At 47.7% G+C, this 27,306-nt stretch overlaps 1 protein-coding gene across 7 annotated transcripts in view; it reads right to left on the reverse strand.

Moving 5' to 3' along the window:
• Positions 1 to 27,306, reverse strand: part of SDK1 (sidekick cell adhesion molecule 1) — a 740,828-nt gene that overhangs the window by 268,286 nt on the left and 445,236 nt on the right. For all 7 annotated transcript variants that reach the window (XM_043915387.1, XM_043915391.1, XM_043915392.1 and 4 more), the window contains one exon: positions 19,023 to 19,156. In XM_043915387.1, coding sequence (XP_043771322.1) covers positions 19,023 to 19,156 — 134 coding nt within the window. The remainder of the gene's footprint in view (positions 1 to 19,022; positions 19,157 to 27,306) is intronic.

Genomic DNA, 27,306 nt, shown 5'->3' on the forward strand with positions numbered 1-27,306 from the left:
ATTGTCAGGCTGTCAGGGAGTCGATTCCAGTGACGCAGCGTGAGGAAGGATGGGCGTGTTCCTCACCCTCGGCTGGCATGTCAGCCAGACTGGGCTGCTGGTCTGGGCGGGGGAGGTGATTGAGACCTTCCTCACAGTGTCTAGGTGGCTTTCCCCATTGTTATGCATCCAGGGCCCGCCGCAGAACGGGTGACCACAGGCTTGGAGACAAGTCACGCTTGGGACGACAGTTTCGGCAGCAGGTCTCTCGTTAAGCTGTCCTTTCTGGTCTCAAACTCCGAGCCATCTCCCCGAACTAACTGGAGGCTCAGAGCGGTCCAGGTCCATGCGGGTTCTCCCTAGAGCAGTCCTGTTCAAGTTTTAGTATCAGAATCTGGAGAGCTGGCTGAGCCAAAGATTCCTGGCCGTGGCCCCAGAGGTGCCGGTCACTGGGTCGGGGTGAGACTCTGGGAATCTGCGTGTTTAGCAAGTATCCAGGTGATGCTGATGCTGCTGATACCAGGAGAACACTTTGGGCAGCTCTGCTCTAGAACCTCTGAACAGCACCACTTGAGAACTCGGCTATTCAACCAGCAGCATCACCTGGGAACATGTTAGAAATCTTTGTTTCCCCAAACTTTACTGTTTAGGGTAGGAATTGCCTAAATATCCTGTTAAGATGCAGAATTTGATAAAGTAGCTGTTAGATGGAGCTCAGAATTTTGCATTTCTAACAAGCCAAGACAATATGATAATTACTGTCCAAGGACCATACTTAGCGTTTGGTCTGATAATTTTCAGGAATGGCTACATAGTAACATCATCTGGGTGTTTAAGAAAAGTCCTGAACAAGCCCAGTAACTTGGGTGTCCAGGGTAAAGCAGAGTGTCATACACTTAATGACACTTTTATTCTATTCTGTCGCTTTCCCTATGACATTGTTAAATACATCAGCCAGCACTTCTGAGTTTCCTGTGACTTGTCCTTAGTCAGCGGACCTCCCGTTTCCACCATCCGGCCCCTTCAGGAGGGCAGTCAGCGGTCCTCAGCTCCACACCCCCTGCCCCACCTCTTTCCCTGTTTCAACTTTCATTTCCAAACTAAGCACAGACCTCTCACTACCACTTTCACTGAACATGGGCTTCATATATTTATGCCCATATCAACCATAAGAGAATTTGAGAAACTATATCCACTGTATCCTTTTCACATCTTTTAAGCTTATACTTTAAATGGTTACACTGAATCCAGGAGATGGTGAAGGACAGGGAAGCTTGGCATGCTGCAGTCCACAGGGTCGCAAAGAGTCGGACATGACTAAGCGACTGAACAATAACATTTAATTTCTGGTGTGTTTTAAGTAAACCTTCAGATCACTTTCACATGCATCTAAAAGGGATCTAGATCCCTTTGTGAAATGATGCCAGCCTTCATTCATTTAAAAATCTCCTTTTAACATCTAGAAATTTTATGTTTTTTTTTTCTTTTCTCCTTCAATCTATGACAGAATTCTATTCATTGTAGTATGTTTTATGTTTGAAAGTCTTTTATCATTGCATCACACTTCTCTACATAAGAAAGGAGAGATATTTCATTTTTTTCAAATTCCTCTAATTCTAAAACTCTGTATGTTAAAAAAATTTCTAGGTTGGTTATCCATTATAATTATTATTAATATTTAATAAATCAAACCAACATACATCATTACAAATTTTGAAAAATACTGAATATAGAAAGTAAAATTCTACTGGAAATGCATCTCTTAATGAGATGAATGAGACTGTTCTCTTTTTAATTAGTTCATGTATTCATGGATGAAAATTACTTCCAGCTAAAATGAGAAAGCGTTCAGCATCAATTTTATTCCTGTTTCTTTGTTTTTATTAATGTATGCACTGAGAAAACTTATTTTCATGAATAAGTAGATGAGAATGGAAGTTTCGTCGTAACAACGTCAGTCACTTCTTTGACATTGTTCCGATGGCTATGCCAAAAGTCACACAGTAATTTATCAGCAAACATTATTTTTTATGATCTATTGGCTGACAACTTCACTAGGTCCTCCTTCCATTTTGTTGAAAGCTAAGAACTGTAAGCCACCCAACTGGCAAGAGGATCTCTTACCCAGTATTAAGGGCATTTGCTTTCTTAGCACGGACCCGAGTGTTTGAAGTTACCCTTCGTCCGACAAGTGGAGGGCTTGACAGTCCAGAGCAATGCAGCGAAGACAGACCAGCCTTGGGTGGGACGGAGCCTCTTCCCTCATGTGGCGGGAGAGAAGCGGCTGGGACAGGGAGGGGACGCCCTGCTCCTTTGCTGTAGACAGTTCCTCAGGCAGAGCAGTCTGGGAGACAGCCCATGTGTGAATGCGGGGCTAGAAACTGGTTCCCGGAAACCTATCCATCTCTGGGGTCCCTGGGGTAACTGAACCCTGATCTGAGGATCCTGGATGGAGGTGAACCCCGTCAGTCAGCGGAGAGCAGAGGGCGCCCAGCAGCCAGGCAGCAGGAATGACTCCGCCGACCGCTGTGAGACGCTCCCAGCTTCTCTGCCTGACTTCCGTTCACCTCTTCTGATAGAAACTGGGCACTGCAGAAGACGTCCTGCTACGAGGAGGGCAGTAACCGGCGCCTGGCTGGCGTCCTTGTCGGGGTGGCCGTCCGGGACCGAGACTTGAGCGGCAGCCGCTCCAGCTCCCCGCTGTCTTGAGGGCATGTGGGTCCAGGGCCACCGGCTCTTCAGTGTCCACGTGGAATCTTCTGGTTTTTTAAGGCTGTTCGCATTTCCTGAACAGGGCTCTCTGTTGACCCCAGGCACTGCTGTGCCCTTATCAGGGTGGCCTTCTCCCCAACTCTTGAGCTGGCGAACTCCTACTCAACCCTTGGTCTCAGTCAGCATCAGTCCCTCAGGGACCACCTTCCCACGGTCCCCCAGATGGGGCTGGATGTCCACCTTGGGGTTTCCGTAATGACCTGGGCTTCCCTCTTTTGCGGCTCACATGCTTCTTTTAATCACCTATTTAATTAGATGACCTTCTCACCCTTGGCTTCCCTGACTATCCAATGCCTAGCATATGAGATATTCTGTAAGAAACTGTAAGAGGTCATCAGTCACTTGCCAAGTACCCCACACTGGCCTTGAGCTGACCACTTCTTTGGGGCGCCGTTAACTCAGATTATCATAGACCCTGGAGGCGCGCAGTGCAGCTGCCCCAGAGGAGTGACCGACCACCCGTCTTTGCCAGCAGAAGCCCGCCCACGGGAAGCTGCTCCACGGCTGCAGACCTTCGGCGCGTGAACCTCAGGTGAGCATCCGCTCACACCAACGAGTGGGCTGGAGCTGGAGTGTCACTGGTCACGACAAGCCCTCACCACTTCTACACACTTCCAGGAGCAGACGGGGACCAAAGGCAGCGCGTGCAGGTGGTTTCAATGGGAGCCCTTCTGTATACGGTGTTATGTGTTCTCACAGGACTGTTCTGTCTAGTGTGGTACTCCCTGGACACATGCGGTTACTAAAATTAAAATAAATTCAGAAAGTTAAAAATCCACTTTCTCAATGGCTCCAGTCACATTTCGAGTACTCGACATGTTCCTGCCCTGCGGGAACTGGCCACCACGCTGCATGGGTCAAGTAGAGAGGACCCCCGTCATCACAGAAACTGCCAGGCCCATGGGTCAGAGCTCAGGTACCCCCAGAGCAGGGGCAGGAGGTTCAGAAACATTTCTCTCCAAGGAGCAGGTCTGTCAACACAAACACCCAAGTCCCTCAAGAATGAAGAGACCTCTCTCACTCTGCAACAGCGGCCCGTCTCACAGCTTTAAACCTGCAATAATTCAACATTCCACATGAATGTTTCCCCCAAACAAAGAACAGTGTGCTCCCCGGGAAGCCTCTGCCTCGGGAGGAGGTGCTCAGCTAGGGAGACCGCTCTACCGGTGAAGGTGGCAACTTGTCAAACAGTTTCTGAGGTCAGAAAAGTCTCTCTCAATGCTTAAATACTGGTTCATGGGTTTTTAAGGTGTTGTGTGGACTAAAGGAGACCCAGGCAAGGAGCAAACATGTCCCACAGATGGGAAGTCTGGACCTCTGATCCAAGACCTCAGGGAAGAAGCTGCAACAGGGAGAAGAAATCGGGGGCGGTTATGAACTAGTGGTCTTCCCCTAGAATCCACATGTGCTGTGTTGAGCTCCGTTGTGTCCAGCTCTGCAACCCCATGGACTGTAGTCCTCTGGGTTCCTCTGTTTGTGGGATTCTCCCGGCAAGAATACTGGAGTGGATTGCCACTTCCTTCTCCGGGAGATCTTCCCGACCCAGGGACTGAACCCACATCTCCTGTGTCTCCTGCGTTGCAGGCAGATTCTTTACCCGCTGAACCATTGGGGAAGCCCTAAAATCCGTATGTGGAAGCTCTAACCCTCCCTGTGACTAGCTTTGGAGATCAAGCCTCTGCAGAAGGAATTAAGGTAAAATGAGGTAATGAGGTCAGCCCCAGTTTGATAGGACTGGTGTCCTTATTAGAAAGGAAAAGATGTCAGGTATATCGCTTCCCTCCCCTCCCCGATGGGTGCACGGAGGACACAGCTGTCTGTAAGCAGGGAGAAAGGTCTCACCAGAAAGCACCCCTGCACCGGCTCTGGGAGGTGATGTCTAAACCGCCCTGTCCGTGGCGTCTTGCTGTGGCAGCCTGGGCTAGGACGAGGGTCCTAACTCATGTATCTGAGTCATTTCGTGCACACGTATATGAGTCACACATAGAACACATAAGTTATAAGGAAATCAGCTTCTATAGATCACATACTGAATGGCTTAGAGATGAAGAACGTATGTGAATGGTCCAGTTGTAAAGCTATCCATCTCTTAAGTTACAATCTGACACACGGGTGCGGAGTCACGTCACAGGGCTCGGTCAGCTCTGCCTGCAGGCGGGCCCCGCTCCCGAGAAGAGTGATGCTGACAGCTCGGAGGCTGTGATTCCACTGATCTATTTATTTCTAACGTAACCTGTCTCTTGAAATTTTTATCATGTCTTCTTTATATAAGCCTACACTAATAGAACTCTTCTCACAAAAAGGGTTGCCTCAACACACATCTCGCACATATTAGCTTCATCTTTACCAACCCTAGGGCTTCCGTGATAGCTTAGTTGGTAAAGAATCCACCTGCAATGCAGGAGACCCGGGTTCAATTCCTGGGTCAGGAAGATCCGCTGGATAAGGGATAGGATATCCACCCCAGTATTCTTGGGCTTTCCCTGTGGCTCAGCTGGTCTGTCTACAATGTGGGTAGACCTGGGTTTGATCCCTGGATAGGGAAGATCCCCTGGAGAAGGAATAGGCTTCCTACCCCAATATTCTTAGGCTTCTCTGGTGGCTCAGATGCTAAAGAATCCACCTGCAATGTGGGAGACCTGGGTTCGATCCCTGGGTTGGGAAGATCCCCTGGAGAAGGGGAAGGCTACCCACTCCAGTATTCTGGCCTGGAGAATTTCATGGGCTGTACAGTCCATGGGTCACAAAGAATCAGACATGACTAGTGACTTTCACTTTTACTTTACCAACCCTACCTTGTGAAGCAGGAGAAGGATTAGAAAAGGAAGGGGCAGACGCTCAGGACGTGTGGGGAACGTCCGCCTCCAGCTTAGGACGCCCGGGTGAAAGCGCTGGTGTGTCTCCTCCCCCCAGCAGTGCAGGCTCTGACAGCAGAGTCCGGCCTGCCCGGATTACCAGTGTGTTGTCAGGGGCCAGCACAGCGCTGCCGCTTACCAAGTACTGAATGAACTCAAGTGTGCTGAGTGAAAGAAACAGTGGACTGGTGGATGGATGGATGGGCATTCTGGAAGAATCTGGGATTTAACTACATGATCAGGGACAGCTGAGCGCTGGGAACACAGGAAGCAGGTGAGACGACTTTGTCGGGAATTTAAGAGAAGAACAGACTCTGAGGCGGGAAGCAGAAGGACACAGGGGAATTTAATTTCCAAGTGGCAATGTCCAGCAGTACCATGGGTTCTGTTCTCAGGGCCTGAATTCCTGATCGCTTTTCCTCCTGTCACCAGTAGCTGCATAATCTCTTGGATGAGGGGGAGAGAGAGAGAAAGAGGGAAGCCGGAGACCAGAGGGCCAAAAGAAGCCATGAAACAGAAAACAATCAATAATTGAGGAGGTGCGTGGGGGTGAGACTTCTATGTCAGGCACCTTACTAAGTCAAGCAAAGAAATTCAACAGTTAGAAGATAATCAGGATTTTAGAGTCATCATGGAAACTTAACATCATTCATCCAACTTTCTACTTAGCAAGGACTGAACGCTGAGAAGTGTCGGGAGAGAACATTTGACCGAAGGTGATAGTTAAAGTCACAGAATCAGTGAGTCCTCCAGGGAGAAATGAGCAGCAGAAAAACAAACAAAACATCGCACCCAAGGATGAGACAATGGAGAGTCCTCTCATGCGGGAGAGGAGAGGACCAAAGGAGCTGCTGCTGCTGCGGCTAAGGCACTTCAGCCGTGTCCGACTCTGTGCGACCCCATAGACGGCAGCCCACCAGGCTCCCCCGCCCCTGGGATTCTCCAGCAAGAACACTGGAGTGGGTTGCCATTTCCTTCCCCAATGCATGAAAGTGAAAAGTGAAAGTGAAGTCGCTCAGTCGTGTGCAATTCTTAGCGACCCCAAGGACTGCAGCCCACCAGGCTCCTCCGTCCATGGGATTTTCCAGGCAAGAGTACTGGAGTGGGGTGCCATGGCCTTCTCCGACCAAAGGAGCTGAAACACCTAAAGACAAGGAGCTGGAGGAGAACAAGAGGCGAGGCAGTGAGAAGGCCCCCGAGAAGCCACGGGTGGCAGAGGTCAAGGGCAGGAGGGTTCAGGGACTGCCCTGGTGGTCCCCCGGCGGAGAATCGGCCTTGCAATGCAGGGCACGTGGGTACCATCCCTGGTCAGGGAACTAGGATCCCACATGCTGTTGGGCAGCCAGGCCCGCACACCACAACCGCGGAGCCGGTGAGCTGCAGCGGACAACCCCACACGGCACAACAGAGAATCTGCGTGCCGCAGCTAAGACCCGACACAGCCAAGCCAATAAATATCAAGGAAGAAAGAACAGGAGAGCACAGCCAACGGCCCACGGCGCGGGGCGAAGAACGAGGAAGGGGAGAGAGCGGTGCGTTTGCTTCACTCGCTCACGAGTCTTTAGAGTCCCTGTTACTTGCCACGCGTTCTTCGAGCCGCGTGGAGCAACCGACAACCCCCTGGCCTGGTGGAAAGCACGTTCTGGGGGGGAGAAGACAGTGCACCTGGAGGGAGGAGGTGCAGGGGATGTGGACTTGAAGCCGGGGGAGCGGCCACCAGGACGGCAGTTCCAGTGGTCCCCAGCCCCACGGAGCGCAGTCCAACCCCGGATGTCCTCTCGGGACCACCTCACTGGTGCTGCGTCCCTCCATCAATGGGAGACGAGAGTTCTGCTAACAACGCTTCTCTGGCCCTGGAGGAGAAGTGTCCCATTTGGCATTTAACACACTGTATTCTCAGCATTTGCTCATGGATCTGCCTCTCCTCAAGAAAAAGCGAGCTCAGGAAGGACAAGAAACATGTGTCCTTTTTTTTTGGCCACGTATGGCAGCATGTAGGATCTTAGTTTCCTGATCAGATCGAACTCATGGCCCTTGCACTGGGAGCATGGAGTCTTAACCTCTCTGGACTGCTGGGGAGTCCTAAGAACCATGCGTCTCATCCACTCATTTACTTTCCTCAGTGTCAAGTATGACACCTGGTAGATATTAGGAGCTCAGTGTTTTCTGAACAAAATACCAGGAAGGACGTCTGAAGTTCTTAAGTGGGGGTTACACATTTTGGAAGAAAAATGAGAAAGAAGCCAAGGAGACGACGCGGCAGCACTTCTGACTGCTCCTCCTCAGTGTTCGGGGCTGAGCACGGGGTGACTCCGGAACGGCAGAGGATGCCAGCTGCTCCCGCAGTGATGGTCCGGCTGCTTCTCTGGCATCCTGAGTGCTCTTCCGCGCCAGGGATTCAAGATGTCTAATGACCATCAGGCCAGCAGGGTGGGGGCACCAACCAGTCAGCACTGAAGCCAGTGGGGGCACACTGGTGTCCCACCCAGTCCTTCAGGTACAGACTTCAGAGGTGGATTCAGCCCAGCTGATCTCAACGCCAGGACAGAGCTCAAGAGAGCAGAACTCCTGCCTTCATCTTTATAAGAGCATGGTTACCATCATAATGCTTTTAATGTGGTGCTGAAAATGAACAAAGGAATGAAAGACTCTAACTATTGCCTATTCATTTTATATTTCTCTATGATGGTAACATTTTTTGCGTAAGTTTTTCTGAGGATGTTTTCCTCTATTGAGTTTGGTCTTTCTGAGTAAACCACTAAACTTTCTTAAATGAGCTATTAACCAAAGGGCAGCCTGTTTGTATGGTTTCCATTCGTAGGACACTCTGACTAATCAGGGTGCTTCCCAAAGTCTGAAGGAATGGAAAGGCAGCAGGCTGAATTCTGGAGCACATTAGTGCTGGAAACCCTCGCAAATGAGAGCAAGCCTTGGTGTGATTCAGCCCTGTCTGAGTCAATACAGCCCCTGAGTGACATCCTGATGCAGAGACATGTTAGCGTGTGGACAGTCTTTCAAGGGAAGTGAAGGGAGCTGCAGGCAGAGGGTCATTTAATACCAGCTGGGATACAGCTCAACGAACCCCATTATCAGGAGAGCAGGCAAACAGACAGACAACCCAGCCGTGGGGTTAGCGGACTGGGGCGCCCCACCGACTCATCTCTTCTGGAGCTCTGACGCCTACTCCCAGGTCCAGGTCGGGGACCAAAGTGGAAAAACAGTCATCCTTTCACTGGAGGTTTGCTCTTCTGGGTTTCTGTTTGTGTCTTGCTCCCTGGGAAAACCACACAGTACATCCTTCAGGCTCCCTAGACGGCCATTCTCGTCTGCAACTAAGGTGAACCAGAAAAGCCCTAGCTCGCATATCTGTGATCCTATAAAACTACAGAAAAGAGCAGTCCTCGGAATCCACCGTAAGAAGCTACATTTGCCTGACGTTCCTGGGCCAACAGCAAGTTACACTGACCGTCAGAAGTCACGCTTCTCACACTTGTGGACGCCCTGCTTTGCCAGATATCGAGCTACCCGAGGCTCTGAGAGTGGGGACTGACTTTGTGCCAAGCAGGATATTCCTGAAGACCATGAGAGGTGAGGGCACAGGCAGGACAACTGCCTGAAATGACAAAGAATCACACGCAGAGACCACTGCTACGGACTCACCAGTTAGAACACAGAAAGGGTCTGCTTCTTAAGATCAGTTTCTGGCTCCAATTATTTATGACATAAATTCCATATTTTTTACCTCTCAGATACAAAGTGTTCTTGGAAAAACAGGGGAATCTGGCACTTTGGATCTGGTAATGATCTTCATAGCAGCTAAGTGGCCTTTCTCTTTAACAACATTTTACCTGATTTTCTTAAGATCTGATTTAATATTCTCAGTCACCATGTAAAGATCTACAATTTTAATTACCTGCTGTAATTGCCTTCTGTAAGAGCCAAAAGAACATCATTTATTGTGATCAGTAATAAAACATTATGACTAAGCGGTAAAGGTAGGTCTGAGCTGTTATCAGAAGATGACCAAACATCAGGCTGCCTACTCAAGGCAGCAACCAGATTGAGGACTTTCACTATGATTTTACAAATTGACAACAATTCTGCCATCTAAATAATCTACAAGCTGGAGTTGGAAAACCCCAAAAAGTCCTAAGGAAGAGAAGCTAAACAGATGTTTCTGAATTATCAGATTCAGAATATTGAACTCATTCATAAAAAGAAACGGTACTGGGAAGTATGCATCATTTTTATTCAACAATTGAGAAAACCACATTTACAACTAACGACTAGTTCTGCGGTCTCATCTCAGATGATAACTATGACTTTGCTTAGGGTTTCCCCAGACAAGATGTACAATGAATAGATGTTAGAGTTCATAAAATGATTGTACAGAAAATTCAATTTTCCATCCCCTTTGTCTGTGCCATCTAAAAACTCCTTATCTTCGGTATCAATTACCGTGTCGGGGAAAGCAGGCAAAGTGCTTCAGTGAATGTAACACCCAAAGGGGTCAGAGCTAGGAAGACACTTACTGCATAAGTATATAGTAAGTTAAAATGTTATAATACTGAGTTATCATGTTGCGTTGCTCTCCAAATGTTATTAAGTTTTGAAATGTTATGTTTGCATATTATGAGCCTATAGTGAACTGTTCTTCAATTCTCAGTTACCTAAATTTAGGATGTGGCTGTTGGCTAGGTTTAAGACACTGGACCCCAAAGTCAAGGGTAAAAGTCGTTAGGGGTACTTCTATTCACAGTTCTCCAACCGCCTCAAGAGCCGTGTGTTTAAATGTCTGGCTACAGGGACTCCCCTGGTGGTGGAGTGGATGAGAGTCCACCTGCAGCTGCAGGGCACACCGGTTCGAGTCCCGCCTGGGAGGGTCCCGCTCGCTGTGGAGCAGCCCAGCCCGTGTGCAGCCACTACCGAGCCCGCGCTCCGCATCGAGGGGAGCCACCGCAGCGGGAGGACCGTGCACCGCAGCCCAGAGTCGCTCCCAGTTGCTGTAGCTAGAGAGCCTGAGGGCAGCAGTGAAGACCCAGTGCAATCAAACAATAAACACATATCTGAAAATAATCACCTGAACTGGTACGGTTAGTAAAGGGGCAGGAGGAGAGGGTTTTTGGAGAAATTCTTAAAGTTGAGTTTTGTGGAAGAATCTGTAAAAAAATCTGATTAGGCAAATCACTGCCTAATTTATTTGTGCCCTTAAATAATCATGCTATAATTGGGAGAAGTAAATGAATACTATGGTTCATTTACCGCATCCAGCTGGTCAGAATCTGCTTGGTGAATGGACTTCCCCCACGTGCTCCCCTCACTCCCGGGGGGCGTCTCACTCACTCACTCTGCAAAATGCACCCAGCGGGTCAACAGTAACGCTTGGGAAGTGGGGGAGCAAAACCGTGCCTGTGGGAAACACACTGAGACGAGCCACACCCTACCGGACGGCCCACGCGGTGTCCAACGCGCTACTAAGGAAGCACCACCACTTAGCACTCCTGGGTCCAGGTGAGTGGGGTCTGAGTCCAGGACACCCAGGCCGACCCCAGCTGGTTGAAAAACAGGGCCAGGCTCCACACTGTGTCTGCACGGACAGCACACGGCCTTTACCGGGACTAAATGGTTAGCGGAAGTGGTTCTGGCGTCAAAACAGAAGCTCTCGCTTTTTAAAACACAGCCACCTCCCCTGAGGCCAGGTGTGAAAGAGCTCCTGACAGAGAACCTCCGGACCACAGCGGGTGCTGCCTCGGGGAGCGGCCACTTTGCCCGCGCGTGTAGCCTTTTCCATGGGCTTCCCGCATCAGTAACAGCTGACACCAAGGGCCAGGCCCAGCCGGGCCCCCAGCGAGGGTGTCTGGGAGTCAGACAGACCTTGATTTGAATTCTCAACTCTCCATTTAACTTCTTGTGCTTTCTGTCAGTAGCCTAACTTCTCAGGGCCTTAACGCCCTCAGCTTTGGAATGGGTGGATCATTAACTCCCAGGGCGGATGTGGAATTTCAGGAGGAAAACGTATGTGAAACACCTATCTTTATCTCAAGGAGCATGAGCACCCTTCTACATGTGCCCTTGAGGAGTCACTCAACAGCTTATTTATAAATTAAAAATGATCAAATCTGATATAGCTTAGAAAAGTTTTTAATAGTAAAAGGATTTTTTTAAATGTTAAAGAATTTTTTAAAAACTATCTTATCATTTCCATAGCATCAGTTGATATTTAAAGTTTTTAAACACAGATTTGAAGGAGTGTAAAGAATATAATTTTTGAAAAAAAAAGAATATAATTTTCAGTGTATTTTAATGTTTGACTGTTCTAGTATATTATAATAAAATAAACCACTGCAGTACTCTGTTATATGTATCCAAAGGAACCTAAATATTTGAGGATTTGATAGACATCAACACCCATTTAAACAACACATTTTTTAAATTTTTTTTAATAAAGTTTCCATTTCTTTTCTATTTCCTTTTCTGAATTTGTGTTTCCATTATATTCCTCCAACAGAATTTTATCCTAATTTATTATATTTAATGATTAAAAGTATTTTATTGATCACCCTATCACAGCCTCTGGAAAACTATATATATAAATTAAAAATTTCCCAGCAATCAAAAGCCTCCAGAGTTTAAAAAAACTCAAGCTCTAAACTCAGCTATTGTTACAATTATTACTTGCACCACCCCCCCCCAAATACATGTATAACAAATTTTGATGAATATTATATATAAGAGAAAAAAAAAATCACAGGACATGCATGAGATTGATAGCAAGGTTTACCCTGATTCTAATCCTCCTTTTCTTTTTTGTAGAAATAACTGCTGGGAAATTTTGCTCATATAAAAAAATAAATGAAAATGGAGGGAATTTTGTTATAGAAATATCTCTCAGTTGTTTAAATTCCTCTGAGTATACTAGAAGTCACAGAGTAATTTATTAGATATGTAGACTATTTTTTGTTCCAGTAACAAATAAACTCTGCAATCTCAGTGCTTAGCACGCAAAGTTTTGTTTTCCACTGGTTGTAGTTTCGTTGCTAAGTCGTGTCTGACTCTTTTGTGACCCCACGGGCTGTAGCCCGCCAGGTTCCTCTGTCCATGGGATTCTCCGGGCAAGAATGCTGGAGTGGGTTGCCATGCCCTCCTCCAGGGGATCTTCCCGACCCAGGATGGAACCCGTGTCCCCTGCTTTGGCAGGCGGGTTCTTTACCCCTGAGCTACCAGGGAAGCCCCTTCCCACGCACATTGAATCTCACACAGCCGGGGTGACTCCCCAGGGCTATTCTTTCCACACACTCATTCAGCCCGCCCTGCCCGCTCCACCGTCTCCACGTGGCCCCGCCACGGTGGGCCCCACAGGGGAGGGGGAGCGTGAAGGTGACCTGCCAGCCCTTAAACACGCGGCCTGAAGCGACCGCCCCTTCCACTCACTTTTCACTGGGTAGAGCGAGGCGGTCCCCAGACTGCAGAAGGTCTGGAAATGCCTTCCCATACCAAGAGCAAGTGGACTTTCTGTCACTTGGTGATCGATCACTGAAGATTACTTATAATAAAGTGTCAGCTGACAGTGCCTTTGGGTTCTGCCTCATTGTGTAGACAGCAGGGAATTGAAAACACCTGATTTATAAAAGGATTTACTTCCCAGCTATTAGAGTACTTCACTGTCTCAGTTCTGACACTGACACTTTGAATTACCCCTTTGTTTGGCACCTGGAGTTTGTTCCCTCAGATGACGCCTGTACCAAAGATTCAGGAAGAGTGGGACGCACGCCCACAGGAGAGGGACAATGGTGAGAAGAGTCCCCCGACACCTGGGGCATCCTTAGGATGATCTGGTTTTCATTTTTAACTTTTAATTATTATCATCGGCCATGCTGTGGCTTGCGGGATCTTAGTTCCCCAACCAAGGTTCGAATCTGGACCCAGGCGGTGTGAAAACCGAGTCGTAACCACCGGACTACCAGAGAATCAACCCCCAGGATGATCTGATCCTTACAAAGGGGATGAGGAAGCAGTTGCCCTGAGAATTACACAAGACTGCTCACCGTCCTGAAGTCTCTGTGCACCCTGGGGGGCATTGTAGTCCATGTGAGGAGCACTGCTTTGGGAGAGTGGAGATGTCGGGCACCCCAAATGTGCTTGAAAGCTGAGGGCAAATTACAACTCATGCTTGAACCCAACACCCCAGGATTTACCAAGGAAGATATTAGACTGAAATAAGTCATGGAGGGGGAAGGAAGACAGTTTGGGATGAGAAGAGACGGGAGTCCGACAGAGAGAAAAGGAATAGACGACAAAAAACAACCCAGGTTTGCCTTGCGCATGTGGGGAGAGAATCAGGGCCTCGCTATTTTTAGTCACCTTGACCTTTATTTCTCAAGTCTGGTTGAGAATCCCCAGCTGCACGCTTATGCCAAACCTCATCCACCACCGTGGACACAATCACTAAAACTGGCATTTTCACTGTGTTTTTGAACTGGAACCGTAAGAAAAGAAGTAATCGTCAATGCTGTCATGCAGATGGGGGCCTGCCAGTGGGATGGCCCACCACACCCTACACGCAAGCTGCCCCAGGCAGATCTAAAAGCTATCGTTTTCAAGGCGGACAGGATGCCTCCATATATCTGTTTGCTTCCAGAACTTTCCAAAGGGCTGTGGTTTCATCTTTGCCTGGTAGGTGGGTTTATGTACTTGTGTGTTTTTAACTAAACTAACTCTGACAGGGTAGACAACTGGATACAAAGTACACCTGGGGGGAAGTCACAGACCTGAGTCACAAGTCTAGCGCTAAGGAGCCACAGAAACACAAATGGGAACACTCACACCGGTGCTCGTCATCAGCCACGTTCCAGGACAAACTGCCCCTGTAATCAGATGTTGAAGAGCCTGTCCAGAGAGCTGGACATTATCAGGAGACCACGCACGATGTGGGTTTCCATTTGCCAAGTGTACATTGTGTCCTGAGACACGAACCTAAGATGGAACGCAGCGTCATGATTCGCAGGGTACTGAAGACACCGTCGTCTTCACCTTTCTGTATTTCACCTTCTGGTGTGATACACGCTCATACTTCACACAGCCTCAGAGTACACACATCAGGCTGCCGTCCATGGGGTCACTGAGAGTCAGGCACAACTGAAGCGACTTAGCACACACAAGCTCAACGATCAAATTCTACTGTGAAGGACACTTCCTGTTTTTATGTTTCTGAGCTTTCTGGTGGTGAGGTACCATGTAACCTATAAAGTCATAGCTGGATCTGAAATTGGTCGTTCATAATAAGACACTACCTCCAGACTGCTTTCTGAAAACATTTCAAATCATTCCTATCACTTTGGGCATCCAGCCTGTGTCGAAGAACAAGTGAAAGGTTATGCTCAAAGGCCCCCTCTCTCGCTGTGATGTTAGAGGCATGAAGAAAGGAAGACAGAATTTTATCCGGGCACACGAAAGCCATGCTGTAGAGGGCAGGCCTCTTGGACGAACGTTCGCAGACATTATTCTCAGGAATTCACTTTCAACTACTAACTGTATATGAGGTCTGCAGTTAAATTAGCATTGTAGAGGACAAAAGAATGTTAAGTGGTCTTCAGAATTAAAAGCAAGAAGGTTTGCCAGCCTCAAGGAGGATCAGTTGAAACGATATCCTATCTGCAAATGTTGTTTGAAGAGGCGACATTAAAATGAGAGAGGTGAAAAAAGCGGGAAGGAGAGAGGTAGTCATTTCTTTTCTAACCTAAGCTTCGTCCCCAGTAGAGAGGCTCATTATGCTGGACATTCTGAAGACTAGGTCAGAGCTGATGATGTGTCTAAGGCACGTATGGTGGCATTTAAACAATAATTGGTTAATCACTGTGCAGAACTCGTCCCATCTCCTAAACTCTGTCTTTCCTTTTTTTAAAAAAGAAACTCTTCATTCACAGATTAATTCAGTTTGGAAGATCTGATCCACACGAGTTAACTCAATGTAAAATCTTCAGAGGGAAAACCAAGCGCAGGTTGACAGGTGTATGAAGCTTGCCTGGGTTTGACCTCAGAGTGGAAACGCGTCCTCTCGGGCGAACACAGCCCATTCTTTTCCTGGCGTGCACCTGAGCTGCGGGAGTCGGCCATGAAAAATTCATGCAGGGTGCTTCAGCGGTCCACCTACGTCCTTAACATCTGCTGGCTTCACGTCACATGAAAACTTCAAAGTGAATCCACCCCGTGATTGCGGCAGGCTTTCCCTGGGAGCAGGGGTGGACGGCCCAGAGACGTCCTCCCCTTCTCGGCAGGCAGTAAACGCCTGGCAGGACGCGGGGACTTACCCTCTTAACCACGTAAAGGGGGAGGGCGGGGAGCAGCGGGGGTACCACGGCGGGGCTGCACGGCCCTTCGGATTGTTGTGCTGCCTCAAAATTTTATTTTTAATCTCCACCTTTTTGCTTCCCATAAGCGTCCAGTGTAGCCAAAATGTTCAGCCCCTGAGAAGGTGGTGAGGCTACGCTGAAGCGCTCAGCTGTGCGGGGAAACACATCGTCTCCTCCTGCCGGCGGGTGACAGGGTCCCACTCGCGTGGGCGGGTCCAGGTAAGGCCGGCCCGGGAGCAGCTCCAGCTGGATGCCAGGCTGTCCCGGCAACAGGAGCAGTCTAGTACAACGACTGCAGACAAGAGGTGGGCCGCGAGGGTCTCTCCACTTTTAAGTTAATTACAGTGCAAACCAGCAGGAATTTAATTGCCAGTAGCCTACCACCTTGATCAGATTCACTACAGAAAGGTTCCCTACTTTATTCTCCTGATGCCAAGGGAGAATTTATCATCGTTAAATGATAATTGGCTGTAATATCTTTAGATTCTTCAGAAATGCTGGCTGGCAAGTTTCTAAAATTTTTCATCAATCTTGTTTGGTGTTTTTAAGAGGACTACATCAGAAAAAAAGATGTCTAGGTCTGAAGAACACACTGCATCTTACTGTCTGCGTGAACAGGTCTCAAGAGTGTTCCATAATAAATTTATGGAGTTTATTTTTTACTATAATTTAAATTTTATTCATTATTTATTTATAATTCCATAATAAATCCAGTGGAGGTGATGCACCCTCCATATTTCGCATGGTGCTGGCAGGGGAGTCCCAAACGACAGTGCCCCCCATCCCCACAGTGTTCCCCACAGTCCAGAGAGGAGAAAAATTTAAACAGTCACGTCCGGGACTTCCCTGGCAGCCCACTGGAGGGCCAGTGGTTAGGACTCTGTGCTTCCATGCAGAGTGCGTGGGTTCGATCTCTGGTCAGGAAACTAAGATCCCACAAGCCGCAGAGCAAGGTCCAAAATTTTAAAACAGAAATAAATAATAGTAAAAATAAATAAACAAGCAATTCTGGGGTTTTCTGCAGATTTATCAAGACTTCTGATCTTTAGAGGTTTTCCAAATGGAACTCCAGTGAGAAAATGCATGACTGGGTGGTGGTTAACTTTTGGGGAAATCTAATACGTCAACAGGCCAGTTCACTCAAGAATTAAAACAAGGTTGTCTCCTCAGTCTCCTTACTTGTCACGTTCTATCTGGTCCCCATAAAGAGCAAAGAACACAAAAGCGGACAGAATGCAGATCTTCTCCTAAGATTTAAAATAAGTCTGTCCATATCATCACTTCCTTATATCTCTCACCTTCTACACATTTTACCTGGTGCCAACAAAAAGATAAAAATATACACGGGAACAAAATGCAAGGCAGTTAATTATAATATTTATGAGCTGCTTCTAAAATGCTTCTTGGTTAGACACTGAAATTATTAAAAAATTTACATATTCCAATTATCTAAGGCATGGTACTGTGTTAGTATGGCAACCTGCAAATCCACTGTATTGGCTTCATTTTCTGGCCCTTTAGGAACTGTGGACTGTTTCACAACTTTGTGATGTCAGCATCAAGTTAACCAGAATACTTGTGCAATTTCCCCTCCTCTAACAGACTAAGGTCAATTTTTTTGTTTCTGACTCAGAATTCTACTAATCTGACCTATTATTAGCCTAGTACGTACATTGCAATTGACTGTTGAATCAGATTTGCTAAATAGAATAAATGGTTCTAATGATATAAGTTGGAAATGTCTAAAGTTATCACTGTCTATTTAATAACACAGTTTCCATCTTTTATTGTTAGTATTGAAAAGTCTTCATAAATCACATTCTTTTACTGCTGCGATTCTTGGTTCATGGGTTCCTTTAAACAGCAGAGCAACCTGCACTGGACGCTGTGAGCCCAACATCGAATCAGTGGACGCAGCTCTCCACAGCCCCGAGAGGCCCCGCTGAAGGCCAGACCTGCGCCCTCTGTGGCTGGAGCTGAGGACTCAGTCCCCAGGAATCTCGGTGCTGAGGACAGGGTGTTGGCCACCTGGTAGCACTTGCTGGGCACGTGCGGGGCAGGCGAGGGCACGCTCGGTTAGTGCCCGCTGCCTCCTGACCCTGGTGCCGGCTACACTCTCCCAGGAGCTGTGCTGGGCCTAAAGCAACTGCACGGTTGGGGACCAGGAGAGGCAGATGCTGTGGTCAAGCTCACCTATGAAACAAAACCACCAAAGGGGAAAGCCATTCCTCCAAAGAGCTTTCTAAAGAGATGAAATCCACCACCATACAGTCAAACTGACTTCACTCACTCCGTTCGGATGTGATCACAGTATTCTGAAATTTTCCACGACCACCTCTCAGCCGTGTTTTCTCAACAGCACAGTCCCTGCCTTTCCGACCATGAAGCTTCTCGCTGTAGACATCGGCGGCACTTCTGAGACTTACCTTTGATCTCGTTTGGCTCTGAGTTCTCGCTTCTCATCATTCCCCACTTCTCTGGCAATCAGCTCTTGCAAGGACAATTTTTGGAGCCTTCTTTGGAAGGCCAAATATGTGAACTGAGTTGCCTCAAACTAAAACTTCCTTAAATAAACTGAATATTTAACTGTGACGTGTGTGTATTTTCTTCATGATCCATGCTTTTAGTTATTCTTAAGATACACTCCTAATTTTAACACAACTTAATATCTACATTTTCTAAAGGTTTTTAAAAATTAAAGTAAAAGAACACAACCTGTGGCCTAATCTCATCCCAAATAAGTTTCATGGATACAACTCCTTATAAGCCCAAAGACGTTCAGTTGTTAAAAAAACATACATTAACAGAGTACGAAAGCAAAAAAATTTTTTTTCTTTAAGTTCCCCTGAACAAATAAGATCTTGCATTCAGAATTACTGGTCAGATTTACATTTTCTGCCACAGTCACTTCAAGGAAAGCAGCTACAGACACTGGATCAACCCTGAGCCATAACCTCTAGCCAGAGAGGCGAGCCTTGCTGCAAAACGCCCCGAGAGTCGGCGGCTGTTAACTGCACCCAGCGTTCACCGCCCCCGCCCCCCGTGGCCCCCGGGCTGCGGCACTCACTGGCTACGCTCAGGTGCACGGGCGGGCTGGTCTTGTTCTCCCCGTTTCTCTCGTTGACCGCCTGCACGTAGTAGGCCCCCGCGTCGCTGGCCGCTGCCGCCAGGATCACCAGCTGGTTCTCCAGTGAGATGGCTCTGCGTCAGGGGAGAGGGAGGGACAGGGTCAAGGCCCATGCACAGAACTTCTTCGCAAAGCCCGTTAAGTCACAGGCCAACTGTAAAGGAAATGTCCACAGCTGGTTTTTCTGTTTGTTTTTTAGTTAAAACGGGATCTGGGAGGACAGAGACGAATCCCCAGGCCAACCTGAGGAGTGAGGTGGAGGCTGAAACCTCCGCAGGTCCAACGATGCACTCGCTCCTGCCGGCCAGGGTCTGGGAGCCCCGGTCGCCACCTCCCTACCAACCCCGGCTGTGGGAAGACAGCCTTTGGAACATACACACCCAGGGCTTGTCACACTAGAGGTTCCTCTGGGAATTCGTGACGAGACGGGTTAGAAGAAACTCTGGAGGAGCTGCCTCTCTCCTTCAGGCAGAGCTATTTGGTCACACTGGACCCCAAACCCTGGACCCACAGCGACGGGAGCTATTGTGATTCTCCACTCCCAGGGAGCCCCCTTAGAGCCACTGTGCCGCTGCTTCCAGACCCCTGGGCAGAAGCAGAGTGGCCAGTGGGCACCGTGCTGACCCCGTCAGCTCAGTCTGCCTGTAATCACTAACCTCAGGGCTGCACACCCTCCTGCGCCTTCTCCCCATGCCCTCAGCTGCAAACAAACATTCTAGGTCATCATCCGCGAGTCCTCATAGACTCCAATCCTACGGTGAAAAGGCACCCCTGGGACACATCTGACCCACACACCTTCTCTTTAGAAAAGAGAAAACCAAGGATCAGAGAGGTTAAGTTTGTCCAAGGTAACACAGAGGCATTACTTTGCCAGCAAAGGTCTGTCTAGTCAAAGCTATGGTTTTTCCAGTAGTCATGTACAGATGTAAGAGTTGGACCATATAGAAGGCTGAGCCCCGAAGAACTGATACTTTCGAACTGTGGTGATGAAGAAGACTCTTGAGAGTCCCTTGGACTGCAAGGAGATCAAACTAGTCAATCCTAAAGGAAATCAATCCTGAATATTCATTGGAAGACCTGATGCTGAAGTTGAAGCTCCAATACTTTAGCCACCTGATGTGAAGAGCCAACTCATTGGAAAAGACCCTGAAGCTGGGAAAGACTGAAGGCAGGAGAAGAAGGGGACGACAGAGGATGAGATGGTTAGATGGCATCGCTGATTCAATTGACATGAGTTTGGGCAAGCTCTGGGAGATGGTGAAGGACAGGGAAGCTTGGAGTACTGCAGTCCATGGGGTCAGAAAGAGTCGGACACTACTGACAGACTGAACAACAATCAAGGTAACACAGCAAGGTGACGATGCCAGAGGGAGGACTAAGTCTTCTCACATATAGACTGGTGTTCTGCCGACCACACCCCATACACAGGCTCTCACCCTTACTTATTTAAAAGAGGAAGAAGAAAAGCAATAAAGACAAAAATTCCATAAATCCGAGCGACCTTTCATTAAATGGGTATGCTTTGCCCATGTTATAGTTCTGTATTCTTTTTACTGGGCCTTCCCTTGTGGCTCAGAGGTTAAAGCGTTCTTTGTTAAGGAGGTTGGGAGGTGATAAGACCCTGTGTTAAAAAACAAAAAAGCAAAGGTAAGTGATCTTTTCCTTGTCTGCTGAAGAGCACTTCCTTCACAGTCTGAGCACTGAAAGTCCTCCAGCCTATGCCCTCATGTTCAAAACACTAGAAAAATCCTGGGCCACTGGAGTGGATTATATCACCTCCCACAGCCGTGTGACTCTGTGGTGAATAGTTTTATTTGTTCGCTTTTAATCCTAGATAGTCACAGCCCTTCCAGAGTCATGTAAACTAAGATCTCTATCCCAGTAACACCAAAAACATGCAAAATAAATAACTTCCCATGAGAAATTTTAACATAATAATCATCCTTTTCTTCCTGCTACCTCCAAAAACCTTTTTTGAAATCGCTTGATTTTCAGACACTTTTTAAGATTATCTTAAGAAGTTACTGCTTATTCAGGGTTCCCATAGGATATATTAGATTTGAGGTCTCTATGATTAACTTACCCCATTTCTCATTTAAGAAAATTTCCCTATTAAGAAGTTTTCAATTTTTAGTCCCATAAAAATATTTCACAAAAGCTTTACTATAATTATTTATAACTCCTTTATAGATTCCTTTATAGAACCATGGAAATTGTTCCATTTTATTTTAGTATATGTTACACTGGCACCTAAAATTAAATACGAATTATTTATTACACATGAAGTTTCACATTTAATAGTACAATTTAAAAACTGAATATATCATAACTTTTTTTTAACATCTGATTTTTGCCATAGTAATTTCAAATATGCCTATTATTCCTCAGAATTATTCTCCAAAATATATCCATTAATTCTCTGTATTATTTATGACATTGTTTCAAGGGTACTGAAAATAAAGTACATAAAGAATAGAAATATTAAAGTTTACATCTATTATAATTTATATCTATAAGCTCATTTTTTCTTCCAGCTTTAAGTTTCTGTAGTAAAGTCAAAACTTGTGAAGAGAAATCTATCTATTGCCAAAAAGAATACCACAAAAATTCCCAAACTTTACCGAACATTAAATTAATAAGGATCAGTTCCCCAGAAGACTTTATCCCTGCCTATTCAACTCTTTCTGAACAGAGCACTTATACAAAAGGAACTGATTTTTAAATGAAAACTAAAATATCTAACAACATTCAACTAATTCACAATTCTGGCGATGGTTGTGATGCTTAAGAAGAAGAGCACCTTTAAAGACAGTGGGGCGGGTACCAGGCGCGCACGCTTGGTCCTTTTTCCCGGGAGACCCTGAATCTGGGGTGGTGCCCAAGCCTCCCCAGGCAGCCCGTGATGAGGAGTCAAGCCAGCCCCGCTCCCAGCAGCAGGCCTGCCACCCCGGCTTCGCTGAAGACAGTGAGGAGCTGCCAGGGAACTCCCCACGAGGCCAGCGGGAGGACTGTGCAGGGGCCGGTCAGACCTCTGCCTCCCTGGGGGCTGCCGGGGGCCGCGCTTCCAGCCCCGGGACGAGGGAGCACGTAAACAAACCCGGAGGAAGGACGGAGCTGTGAGAGCCAACGGGAGCCAGCCCGCAGCCTGGGTGTGATGACGAGCAAGCGACCTACGCGATCCTTTAATACGACTCTTACACGCGTTCGTAAACAGTCAGTGATGGCGTGAGGTCACCAGCGGGGCTGACGTCCAGCTCTCCCCGCTCCCCGCCCTGGGACAGCAGCTCCGTGCGGAGGGGGCCACGCCACACAGCCTGGTCGAGCGACGGGCAGAGGAGACCAGGCTCCGGCCAGCCGGGCTGCGGCGTGGACCTGGACTGTCACTGGTCTGGGGTGGCCACACCTAAGTTAGCTCACCAGCTCATGGGCAGGACGTCCACCCCTTGGCTGGGGTCGGGCTTTTTCTCCTGCTACTAGGTGTGAACAAGGAGGCCTGCTGTCCCAGATAGATGTTCACGGTGACACTTTTATGGCCGTGACGGGAACAACCTTAGCACGAGGCTGACGTGTTGATGGCAGGGCAGAGAATAGCCAGCACCCGTGTCCTTGATCTTGAGGCCCTGGTGGGGCCAGTGGACTGTCCTGCAGGCCTCCAATGCCTGGACCTCCCACTTTACGAGGTAATGTACTTCATCCGTGCTTAAACACAGTAAGTCGGGGTTTCTATTACTAGAAGTGAAGTACATTCTGATATAGATTCAGCACATACAATAGCAGGGAAGAGTGAAAACGCTGGCTTAAAACTCAACATTCAAAAAACTAAGATCATGGCATCTGGTCCCATCACTTCATGGCAAATAGATGGGGGAATGATGGAAACAGTGACAGACTTTCTTTTCTTGGGCTCCAAAATCACTGCAGGTGGTGAGTGTAACCATGAAATTAAAAGACGCTTGCTCCTTGGAAGAAAAGTTATGACTAACTTAGCACATTAAAGCAGAGGCATTACTTCGCCAACAAAGGTCCGTCTGGTCAAAGCTGTGATTTTTCCAGTGGTCATGTATGTAGGTGGGAGTTGGACCATAAACAAAGCTGAGCACCGAAGAATTGATGCTTTTGAACTGTGGTGTTGGAGAAGACTCTTGAGAGTCCCTTGGACTGCAAGGAGATCCAACCAGTCAATCCCAAAAGAAACCAACCCTGAATACTCATTGGAAGGATTGATGTTGAAGCTGAAGCCCCAATACTTTGGCCACCTGATGTGAAGAGCTGATTCACTGGAAAAGACTCTGATGTTGGGAAAGACTGAAGGCAGGAGGAGAAGGGGACGACAGAAGATGAGATGGTTGGATGGCATCACAGACTCAATGGACACGAGTTTGAGCAAACTCTGGGAGTTGGTGATGGACAGGGAAACCTGGCGTGCTGCAGTCCACAGGGTCACAAAGAGTCGGACATGACTGAGCAACTGAACTGAACTGAACTGAGGGTAAAAAAAAAAAAAAAAAACAACACTAAAACACGTGTATCCTCTGTGCATAGAAAAACAGTCCCATATATCAGCCGACCTATGTGTAGACATGAAATGTTAACAGTGGCTGTGTTGTGTGTGTGCTGGGCTAAGTCGTGCCTGACTCTCTGCAACCAGCCAAGCTCCCCTGTCCACGGGATTCTCCAGGCATGAATACTGGAGTGGGCTGCCACGCCCTCCCCCAGGGGATGTTCCCAACCCAGAGGTGGAAGCTGTGTCTCCTGCGTCTCCCGCACTGGCAGGCGGGTTCTTTACCACTGAGCCACCTGGGAAGTCCCTAACAGTGGCCAGCTCTGAGTAACAAGATTCCAAGTTATTTTCTCTCCATTTTTGTTTTCTTAAAATATTTTCCATAGTAAATATCACTTTTGTTGTCAAAAGAAAAAAATCTCAAGATGAATGCAGGGTATGCTAAGTAATTATGGGAAGCAAAGTTCAATAATTTGTCCATATTATGAACTATATAGCCTCCACTACAATGTAATTCCAAAGTACTAATTTAAACCTTACGTTGATTTTTAACAGGAAAACTACAGTATTAGGCCAGAGATTTTCCTTTCTCTTAACTTTATTAAAATAACTATATGTATGGTTTTATGTAAAATTCTTCCCTTAGTCTTTCCCAACTTAATGCTACACTTCAAAACGACATCTTATGATTCTAATTCCATGGAATAATGCTGCTGCTGTGTTCAATCAGTCGTATCTGACTCTTTGTGATCCCATGGACTACAGAACACCAAACTTCCCTGACCTCCACTGTCTCCTGAAGTTTGCTCAAACTCACGTCCATCGAGTTGATGACGCCATCCACCCATCTCTTCCTCTGTCACCCCCTTCTTCTCCTCCCCTCAATCTTTTCTAGCACTAGGGTCTTTTCCAATGATCTGGCACTTTGCATCAGGTGGCCAAAGTATTGGAACAGTGATACAGAGAATAAGAAAAAAAGGAAAGCACCTGGTCAAGTATGGGTGAAACGTGCTTTGGTCAGGAAACCGGAGTGCTGGACCCAAACAAGAGAGAAGCTACAGTCACTGGCTCTGAGCACAGGGGGCTGCCACTGGCCAGTTGCCGTTAATAGTGGACGTTCCGGACGGAGGGAGCACTGTGGTCCCACAGAAGAAGACCAGTTAGGATGGACAGCTCTCTCTAGGGCTTTGGTTTCCACTTGATCCTCCTGGCAGCGGGCAGAAGAAGAATTCTCCATTTCAGAAAAGATGAAACCCCTAGGAGCTGCTGGCGGTCTTTGACCGTCAGCACTGATCAAACATGCTGCGGGGGAAAGGCTCCTGGGAGGCGGGCTCCCAGACCCGGGGCTGATGCATTTGGTGGGTGGGTTTCGGGGGGGTGGGCAGTGGCAATATGGTCAAGTGTGCCCCCCCACACCAGCCAGTGCCGCAGGGACGACAAGTTCCCTGTGCCACACGCGGCACCTGCTGTCCGAGAGGGACATCGTCGATCAGTTCCAGAAGCACCAGGTTTGTCCCTGACGCAAACAGCCCAGGGTGTGCCTGCTCAAGACTAGGAAAGGAAAGCGAGGGTCTGTGTTGCCTTGGGTTGCCATGGGGACAGGTCCAAACAACGGCATCACTAACTAGTCAGCAACCATTTGCGTTCCCAGGCCTGACTGCAGTGGAGGGAATCCAACCTGAACCAGGCACGCACAGACCATGTCCCATGGAGCTTAGAGCTGGTGTATTTATATACCGTCTGAAGTAATGGGGAGCACTCTAACAATAATTTGCCCTTAAGAGTGCTAAGGGTGGTTTGGGGGCTTCCCAGTGGTTCCGTGGTAAAGAATCCACCTGCCAATGTAGGAGACACAGACACTCAGGTTCGATACCTGGGTAGGAAGAGCCCCTGGAGAAGGAAATGGCAACGCACTCCAGGATCCTTGCCTGGGAAATCCCATGGACAGAGGAGCCTGGCAGGCTACAGTCCATGGGGTCATGAAAGGGTCGGATGCGACTTAGCGACTAAACAGCAGCAGCGAGAGTGTTTTCGGACCCAAAGAGAGGAGGTCCAAGAGCTTCCCAAAATCTCTATAACTCTCATCAAAACGCTCAGTGTGGGCTTCCCTGACAGTCTAGGTAGGTTAAGAATCTGCCGGCCAATGCAGGGGACACGGGTTCGATCCCTGGTCAGGGAAGATCCCACATGCCACAGAGCAACTCAGCCTGAGCGCAACAACTACCGAAGCCCTCGTACTGGACAGCCTGTGCCCCGCAGCAAGAGAAGCCGCCGAAATGAGAGGCCCGCGCACCACAATGAAGAGCGGCCGCTCTCCCTGCAGCTACAGAAGAGCTCACAGCAACAGCGACCCAGCACCCCAAAACTAAATAAATACACCTTAAAAAAACTTTCACTGGAACTCACCCTTTTTGTTTTCATAAAAAGATTTAAATATATACTTAGTTCTCAATAAGTATTTTGATCTTTGACACTTTTTAACACACAGCCAGATGGTAATATAAACATGGATCTGTATTGACACATTATCAAACAGTTCAGACATGACCAAGCAACTAACAACATTATGAGGAAAACTCAGTCAAGGGTTCAGGAAAATAAGAACTTTGCCCATAAGATAGGAGAGTATAAATCTGGGTCTGTGGCTTTACTATTGCAAATGTTAAAGCAGCATTTGATTGGTTTCGATTGTAATTCGATTACATATTTTTAAAAATTGGGAGTGCAGAAAAATGCAGAACATTAGTTTTTAAGCCCTTAAAAGTAAAAATGAAACATTTAAAATATTCCCTATGTTAATTGAACAGCTTTTTAATGGGCTGGTTCTGAGGTTTAGTGCCCTGGGATAATCTGGATCCCAAGCCTTCCCGTGTAACAGCAAGTTCAAGGCAGACAACTTCTAAATTGATGAACTTCCCTTACTTGTACAATTACAAGAACTAAAATTGCTTCTAAGGAGTTGTCGGCCATAAGGAGTCCCTGGGTACTCAATAAATGTTAAGGCACCGGAATGACATGTTTACTTAGTCAAGATGTAAACGCTTGCTGCTGACTGTTTGCCCCGGGTGCGAGAAGAACATTTTAAAGGCAAGTGAACAAGGATTTGGGAAACCTATTTCTCAAAATTTCAAACCCAGAGAGGAGATGAGTTGTGTTCACTGGTAGAAACAGGAAAACCCAGGATAGACGACAAGGAGTAAGTGGGATTTGAGTTTAGCTCTGCTGCACCCAGCGCTGCAGGCCCGCGAGAGCCCAGGCCGTGCAGTGAGGCCCTTGTGCGGTCGGGGAAGGACCAGTGGTGACCTGAGAGGAAGACCCTGGAGAAGGACCGTCCAAAGCTCCACCGTTCAATGAGCGGCACGGCCCGTGCCTTGTGGGACGTTCGCTCCTCTCAGTCCATTCTGGGGCCCTGTCCTATGGCCACTGAGTGCTAAGCTCCTTGGCTAAGTCACGTCTGACTCTTTGTGACCCCGTGGGGTGCAGCCCACCAGGCTCCTCTGGCCATGGGATTCTCCAGGCAAGAACACTGAGTGGGTTGCCATTTTCTTCTCCAGAGGATCTTCCTGACCCAGAGATCGAACCCCTGAAAATGTTCAGACAAGTTTGACCTGGATGGAGCGAAGCCTGGAACCAGATCTGGCCCTGACTCTGTTCCCCGAGGCTCCTTAGGTGGTTTTTTTTCCATTTGTGAAAGAAGTCCAACAGTACCTACATTGAAAGGAC

Source organism: Cervus elaphus, chromosome 10, assembly GCF_910594005.1.
Source record: "Cervus elaphus chromosome 10, mCerEla1.1, whole genome shotgun sequence".
NCBI lineage: Eukaryota > Metazoa > Chordata > Mammalia > Artiodactyla > Cervidae > Cervus > Cervus elaphus.